The 8750-nt window shown below is 46.7% G+C and overlaps 1 protein-coding gene across 1 annotated transcript in view; it reads right to left on the bottom strand.

Annotated features, from left to right (window-relative positions):
- Window positions 1-8561, bottom strand: part of galnt16 (UDP-N-acetyl-alpha-D-galactosamine:polypeptide N-acetylgalactosaminyltransferase 16) — an 89865-nt gene extending 81304 nt beyond the window's left edge. Inside the window, exon 1 of the mRNA XM_084311010.1 lies at window positions 8498-8561. Coding sequence (XP_084167136.1) covers window positions 8498-8558 — 61 coding nt within the window. The 5' untranslated portion in view covers window positions 8559-8561. The remainder of the gene's footprint in view (window positions 1-8497) is intronic.
- Window positions 8562-8750: the final 189 nt, after the last annotated feature.

Raw genomic sequence — 8750 nt, forward strand, 5'->3', positions numbered from 1 at the left:
CACCCTGGGTAAATAAAGAAATACGATAAGAGCTTGAAATCTTAGAGATCCTGCTCAAAAGCTGACATAAGACAGCCGACTAACAGCTGGGCAGAACACCAGGAAATATATGGAGAGTTTGTTATATTATATTATTGAACTAGCGCTAGCAGATAACAATCCTGCTGGAAGAGGAAAGAGCCAGTGGTGGAAGAAGTACACAGTTCCTTTACTTAAGTAAAAGTAGACATACCCAGATAAATGAGTGATCTGGTAAAAGTAAAAGTCCTCCATTCAAATTCTACTTAAGTAAAAGTAGAGAAGTATTTGCTATTGAATGTACTTAGAATGTACTAAAGTAAAAGTATGCCTTCTACATTACATTTGTTTATTCCAGTGCTTGAGGGCATTCCACCTGTGTTCCATTGACCTCTAAAGGTTATGTTAAAGTGGTATGTAGTCCAGTTATGCTGCTCTGATTAAAGGTTATGTTAAAGTGGTATGTGGTCCAGTTATGCTGCTCTGTTTACTTAAATGATATAATTTTCCTACATTTTGCCAATTGTTTTCTATGCTAAATCTTTTTCTTCAAAGTAACTAGTTGGGCGGGTTGGGATGGGTTCAGATAAATGTAGTAGAGTAAAAAGTACAATATTTCCTTTGAAATGTAGCAGAGTAAAAGTATAAAGTTCCCTAAAATGAAAATACAAGTTGCTCGAAATTCTACTTAAGTACAGTACTTGAGTAAAAATACTTTACGTCCACCACTGCCGTTAGCTAGCTTGCAAGTAAACAATACCATCACCATGGCAACGTGTCGTCCTGCCTTCCCCCTGTTCCGTCGTTCTAGATAAAGCTCTCTACAAGATAAATCTCGACATGCCACGCTGGCTTCACATCTCACGGACAAAATGTTTGTGTAATTCTATTTCTTCCCGTAACCTAGCAACCATTGTTTTGCACATGGCAACAGAAGAGACAGCAGCTGCTATGTGAAAAACAACAGTCGCTTGGTGTTGCTGTACGATGAATAGATATATCAACAAAATCATCATCATTTGGATCTTGTAAACAAGTCAATATGCTCGTGTTTCATCCACTCTGCCACTGCACAGGAACGAGCCGTTTTCTACCCACGCCCTACCCACAGCTGTAAAGGAATGTGAATCACGACCCACCTTCAAAACCACTCTCAAAGAGCACCTACGGGAGACTGCAATTCGAAACTGGCCCCTGTAAATGTCCAAACCCAACCCCCTCCAATGTACAGTTTCCACCCCCCCCCACCCCACCCACCAAACCACCTCCAATGTACAGTCCCCCCCCCCACCCCACCCCACCTACCCAACCTCCTCCAATGTACAGTTTCTTCCCCCTCAAATGTATATACTCTCTTTTTAGACTCTTTTTGTACTCATAAACAGTACTGTATATTTGTAGATCTGGTATGTCATAAATGTATAGATGTAGCAGTACTGTCTATCTGTATGTCATGTATGTCATATATGTTATGATGAATTGAAAATGGGGGACCCTGATGCAAACAAGACGAAAAGTCTTTCTCTGGTCTGCATCCCCTTAACAATTGTGTGCATTGAGCCGTACTGTATTGTACCCATTCTGCAATCTGTTCAATAAAATGTTCAATCAATTCAATCAATCAATTCTTTTGAAAGCGGTCACCGATGGTTACAGGCAGCAGCCATGCTGGAAGGAAGAGCACCACAGGAACATTTTGTGCGAGGCCTCTCTACGGTCACAGTATCACAACATCTGAGGATGTGGTCGCTACGGCTCTGCTGCTCAGGGCGTCTCCACAGGGGGGGCGGGGAGGGATTTTTTTATTCGCACTCTCAGCCAGATCTGCTGCAGCAGGCTTGCATGGATTTGCGAGCATCTCGAGAGCACGAGCCCATATATACCGCTGAATGCAACCGTATAATAAGCACTTGTCACATGTAATTGGATTAATTATTATGACGGGAGTGTCGCTGACTGAACGGCTGCTACTGCAGAGCCATCTGAACACACAGCGTACCTCCACCCACCTCTGTGAAACGGTTTACCCCGCCTCTGTAAGCTCATACTGTATAATAATTATTCTTTATGAGTGAAGTTCACAGTGTAGGAGGAATTATAGTATTTTTATGCGAGTTACATAAAAAAAAATCTTTCTTGAGGAAATAAAATGAAATGGCGGCATTACTACACTGAGAAAAAGCCTGTAAATGACTTTATTTGACTACTGCGTCACTCGACCACGCGGCTGATTACAGAGGTCTGGAGACAACTTATCCAGGGCAGCAGGATTCCAACGTTAACCGTTCTGATTGGCTGTGAACGGGTGATTGACATTTAAAGACGTCCCCCGCTGCATGTATACAAAGAGATTATTACTCTTTTTTGTGTGTGTGTGTCTGCGTAGGCTTTGCCACAACTACACAACAGAGATCTGTCTCCTAGGCGACGACTTCTGTTCTGAGCCATATTTAAGATAAGACAAGCTAAGATATTCCTTTACTGATCGCCTTGGGGAAATACAGGGGAGGTACAGGTACGGGCAGGGTAATAGTAGAAAGACATAAATATACGCAATAAAATTGTATATAAGAATATGAGAAATGTGTAAACAAAGGTGCGGTTATATTATATTATAGGTTACAATAAATATGGGCAATTTATAATTAGAATCTGAATATACTATGAGTAAGAACTTAACAACTTACAAGTCGTTAACGACAACTTAACAACGTGTAAACGTGTTGTTTACATTTCTAATCATTTGCACAATCGTGTCTCCACCTCGCCCGTGACACTAACGCTTGATTTGCCTAAAGGGTGTCGTCGACGTGTCGTCTCTTGCCGTCCAGCTCTGCTGCGCTCGCTCCGCTCTGGAGACACACAGTTCTCCCTCCTCCTCTCTGGAGACACAGAGTTCTCCCTCCTCTCTGGAGACACAGAGTTCTCCCTCCTCCTCTCTGGAGACACAGAGTTCTCCCTCCTCCTCTCTGGAGACACAGAGTTCTCCCTCCTCCTCTCTGGAGACACAGAGTTCTCCCTCCTCTCTGGAGACACAGAGTTCTCCCTCCTCTCTGGAGACACAGAGTTCTCCCTCCTCCTCTCTGGAGACACAAGTTCTCCCTCCTCCTCTCTGGAGACACAGAGTTCTCCCTCCGCTCTGGAGACACAGAGTTCTCCCTCCTCCTCTCTGGAGACACAGAGTTCTCCCTCCGCTCTGGAGACACAGAGTTGTCCCTCCTCTCTGGAGACACAGAGTTCTCCCTCCTCCTCTCTGGAGACACAGAGTTCTCCCTCCTCTCTGGAGACACAGAGTTCTCCCTCCTCTCTGGAGACACAGAGTTATCCCTCCTCCTCTCTGGAGACACAGAGTTCTCCCTCCTCTCTGGAGACACAGAGTTCTCCCTCCTCCTCTCTGGAGACACAGAGTTCTCCCTCCTCCTCTCTGGAGACACAGAGTTCTCCCTCCTCCTCTCTGGAGACACAGAGTTCTCCCTCCTCTCTGGAGACACAGAGTTCTCCCTCCTCTCTGGAGACACAGAGTTCTCCCTCCTCCTCTCTGGAGACACAAGTTCTCCCTCCTCCTCTCTGGAGACACAGAGTTCTCCCTCCGCTCTGGAGACACAGAGTTCTCCCTCCTCCTCTCTGGAGACACAGAGTTCTCCCTCCGCTCTGGAGACACAGAGTTGTCCCTCCTCTCTGGAGACACAGAGTTCTCCCTCCTCCTCTCTGGAGACACAGAGTTCTCCCTCCTCTCTGGAGACACAGAGTTCTCCCTCCTCTCTGGAGACACAGAGTTATCCCTCCTCCTCTCTGGAGACACAGAGTTCTCCCTCCTCTCTGGAGACACAGAGTTCTCCCTCCTCCTCTCTGGAGACACAGAGTTCTCCCTCCTCTCTGGAGACACAGAGTTCTCCCTCCTCTCTAGAGACACAGAGTTCTCCCTCCTCCTCTCTGGAGACACAGAGTTCTCCCTCCTCCTCTCTGGAGACACAGAGTTCTCCCTCCTCTCTGGAGACACAGAGTTCTCCCTCCTCTCTGGAGACACAGAGTTCTCCCTCCTCTCTGGAGACACAGAGTTCTCCCTCCTCCTCTCTGGAGACACAGAGTTCTCCCTCCTCCTCTCTGGAGACACAGAGTTCTCCCTCCTCTCTGGAGACACAGAGTTCTCCCTCCTCTCTGGAGACACAGAGTTCTCCCTCCTCCTCTCTGGAGACACAGAGTTCTCCCTCCTCCTCTCTGGAGACACACAGTTCTCCCTCCGGTTCAGTTTTCAATTCAATCAGTGAAAAGATTTAAACAGAAAATGCGAGTTTATTTACTCACGAATATGGAACATTTATTCCCTGTTCCTTCGGTGCCAATCGGTTGGAGAGGACAACCTTGGTTTTGAAAAGAATATCCATTTCCCGAATCGGTCGAATTCACCATTATGTAGGACTACTTTAACCCTTTCACTACCACGCTACGGAAAGGTTAACCCTTTCACTACCACACTACAGAAGGTTAACCCTTTCACTACCACCCTACAGAAGGTTAACCCTTTCACTACCACACTACAGGTTAACCCTTTCACTACCACACTACAGAAGGTTAACCCTTTCACTACCACGCTACATAAGGTTAACCCTTTCACTACCACACTACAGAAGGTTAACCCTTTCACTACCACACTACATAAGGTTAACCCTTTCACTACCCCACTACAGAAGGTTAATCCTTTCACTACCACACTACAGAAGGTTAATCCTTTCACTACCACACCACAAAGGGTTAACACTTTAACAAATATCTTTCAGTTCAAGAACATTTATAAAGAAAGAACAATTAGACTTTATGAAGTTGAGGGGTAGCGGCTTTCGGTATGACTATTTATTTTCTTTTTGCTATTGTAAGTATTGCTTGTTAAATATGTGTAATTGAAAGACCATCTACTGTATTTCTATTGTTTATTTATTGTTTTGAGTAAAGGGGGCAGGAAACACCAGATGTTCTTCTCTCTGCTCCTTTTCTCTCATGGAATGTGCCAATGTGGAGCGGTGCTTTGATTGTGAAATTATACTATTGTAATTTTATGGAACGGTGCATTACCATGAACGGAACAAATACAAAATTGTATAAAATAATTAACCCTTTCACTACCACACTACCAAACGGTTAACTATTTCACTGGGACAATACAGAAGGTTAACCCTTTCACTACCACGCAACAACGGGTTAACCCTTTCACAACCACAACACAGAAGGTTAATCCTTCTGTAGTGTGGTAGTGAAAGGGTTCAATTGGAATTGAGCCGAGCCCGACCCTGGCTGCTATAAGAGGCTGGGTGTGTCTTAACCCGGTACCTCGGGGGCGACAGTGGCTCAGGGGGTAGAGCAGTCGTCTGGTAATCCAGAGGTTCCCGGTTCAATTCCTGCTCCTCCCGGGCAGCGTGTCCTTGAGCAAGACACTTAAAACCCCCTAACTGCTCCCGATGAGCAGGTCGGCACCTTGCACGGTCGCCTCCGCCGTCGATGTGTGAATGTGTGAGTGAAAGGGTAAAAACGTGAGGAAAAAAAATTGTAAAGTGCTTTGGATAAAAGCTGTTATATAAATGCACCATTTACCAGCACTGGCTCACGCCTCAACCTCAGGGTTCAGGGCAGAGACACAGAGAGAAGAAACCAGGTATTAATACTAACCTAATGGAACACCCTCTGCTGTTGCTACTCTTCAGACACCCTACTGGCAGACTCCTGAGCCAACTCCGACACCTCTCCCTGTGTGTGTGTGTGTGTGTGTGTGTGTGTGTGTGTGTGTGTGTGTGTGTGTGTGTGTGTGTGTGTGTGTGTGTGTGTGTGTGTGTGTGTGTGTGTGTGCATGTGTGTGTGCATGTGTGTGTGTGTGGTAATCAGAGAACACGTGGACAGAGTGTACTGTACAGCATGAGCTCACGTCAGATTTTCTGGCTGTCGGTGAAGAAGGGAGCACAATGCACCGTAAACGCAACTTTATCCAGAATATGTAGTAGAGTCTGATCAGCCACACATGATGCGCTATATCCACTAGGGACGTCCCGGTTGCCAGGTGTTGGGCTTTCGAAGCCTTATAGAGGTGATTATCATCTAATTAATCAAAGCTTACATTTTCTTCGCGGGATATGCAAGGAGGACAGCTGCTGGAGAGGTTGAAAAAGAGAAATATGGAGTTGTGCGGGCATGTTCTGAGAGGATCCAGCGGGAAGATGTTCAAGAAAGTGGTGATGGGGAAGGTGGATGGAAAGAGAGGAAGTGGAAGATCAAGAAGAGGCTGGGTAGACGACGTCTGTGATTGGAGCGGAGTGAGAGGCGGAGTCACGGAGTTGGAGAGAAGAAGTGGGGACAGAATGGGTTGGAGAGTGATAGGCAACCTTCGGACGAAGAAGCCACCTAATGATGATGACAAGGTTTCAGTGCGGCAGGTTAGATTTAGGTTTTCGGAAGGTTCTTATGATGTCTGAGAAGAATTGATTTCCAAAATGTTAGATTCTTATTTCTATGAGCTATTTCTTGTACTTTTGTAGTAGGGCATATTTGTAAAAAAAATTATAAAAAAAACGCATTCAATTAAAAAAAGATTCTCTCACTTTTTCTCCTCCTATTTTCTGTATTTTCCTCCCATCCCAATTTAGTCGTTATGCCAATTCCCCCTCCCCTTCCTGGTCGTTGCGCGCATGTGGCCCCCCACTGGTCGGTCTAGGGAGCCCTGAAGTCTATCAGATGCTTCCTCCGATACATAGGAGACAGCCAGCAGCCTCTTTTCACCTGCCAGCGCGGACTCTCATTGGCGAAGTGTAACGCGTGGGGAGGCACACTACCTTCACCATCTCCCTCCCTCGCTGTGCAGGCGCCCTGACCGACCTGTAGGAGTCGCTGTTTACAACGACCAGAATACCACCCCACCGACCTTCCCCCCTCCCGCTGACTCTGCCAATTGAGCCAGTATGACGACCGGCCAAGCCGGAGGCACTGCTGACAGCTGGATTCGATACCAGTGTCTCTGCAGTGGTAGACAGACGCTTAGTCCGCTGTGCTACCCGGCCGCGCCAATCTTTGACATTATTATTTTTTTTTTATTATTATCTTTTCCCCCCCCCTCCTTTTTCCCGATTTTTCTCCCATCCCACTGTTTAGTCGTTATGCCAATTACCAACCCCCTTCCTGGTTGTTGCGCACTCCCCCCTACTGTTGGTCCGGGAGGCCGGAGACTGTCACATGCTTTCCTCCGACGCATGTGCAGCCAGCCGGCAGCCAGCCTGGCCGCGCAGATTCTCACCAGGGAGAGTGTAACGTGTGGAAGGTCACACTACCTCCCTCCAGATCCTACCCTCGCTGTGCAGGCGCCCCGACCGAACTGTAGGGGTCGCTGTCCACAACGCCCAGGACCCACCCTTCAGCTTTCCCACCCTTCCTAACACTGCCAATTGTGTTAGTATGAACGACCAGCCAAGCTGATAGCAACGCCAAGAGCTGGATTCGAACCCAGCGTCTCCAGCGTTGATGGTGAGCGCCTTGCCCACTACACCACCTAGCCGCCCATCTTTGACATTATTAAAGGAACACGCCGACACCCTAAAGGACAATATAACCCCATTCCACAACACCTGGTCTCCGTTCCTGCAGTTCTTTCAGAGCTGATTCCTCTCCACACCACCTCAAAATGTCTAAACCCAATGCAATAATTCAAAATAACCCATAATGTGCTTGATTAATATAACCCATCATGACTGGGCCCCCTGAGACCCCTCCCCTCATCGTTTATCATGTCTTGTGTTCAGTTTAGTTGTCTCGTTAATGTTTGTTATCCATCTGTAATGTCATATGCTGTGCTGCCTTGTAATGTACAGTAATGTAATTTTTCACGTAAGCTGTTGAAAAAGTTAAGAAAAAAGTAAAGGAATAAGGAACACGGCAGCATTATTATTAAGAGTCAGAAGATAGATACCAATTTCCTCTCTGTGCGTTCAGTAGAAATCTATCCGGCTGCAAGCTAGCCTAGCTTAGCACAAATTAATGGAAGTGAATACGGATCAGCTAGCCTAGCTTAAAACTCCGGGAGGGGTCTTTTTTGGCCAACGGCTAGGCTAGCTTCGGTATTCCACGTCATTAATTTGTGCTAAGCTAGGCTAGCTCGCAGCCAGATAGCTTTCTACTGAACGCACAGAGAGAAAGTTTGTGTCTATCTTCTTGTCCGACTCTGGAGAAGACGGTGAGTGCATCGACTGAAGTTTCGAAGCATTTGGGTCATCCCTGCTATATCGACTTCCACTCAACTCAATCCTTTTCTACAATCTTAACGTATCCCCTTTCTTGAACACATTCCTCTCTGTCTCCTAGTGTTCTCATTACTTTGCCCTTCTCACTTTCCAGGATGTACCGGTAGCCTATAGTCCTCTGAACATTAAGTGTCGGTGGGCGGCAAACATGAAAAGAGTTTCTCGCTTCGATATGGGAAGGTAGGTGCAGTATAGGAAAAACTCACGATCAGAGCTGAAGTCGTCTATTAGAATTATCTCTTGAATCAGAGAGGGCGGACTCCGCATCAGGACACTGAGAGAGAGAGAGAAAGAGAGAGGGAGGAGGGAAAGGAGGAATGGAGAGAGAGAGAGAGAGAGGAGAGAGAGAGAGAGAGAGAGAGAGAGAGAGAGAGAGAGAGAGAGAGAGAGAGAGAGAGAGAGAGAGAGAGGAGAGAGAGAGAGAGAGAGAGAGGGAGGGGAGGGAGGGAGGGAGAGAAG

Source organism: Notolepis coatsorum (assembly GCF_963971535.1).
Source record: "Notolepis coatsorum genome assembly, chromosome: 3".
Classification (NCBI taxonomy): domain Eukaryota; kingdom Metazoa; phylum Chordata; class Actinopteri; order Aulopiformes; family Paralepididae; genus Notolepis; species Notolepis coatsorum.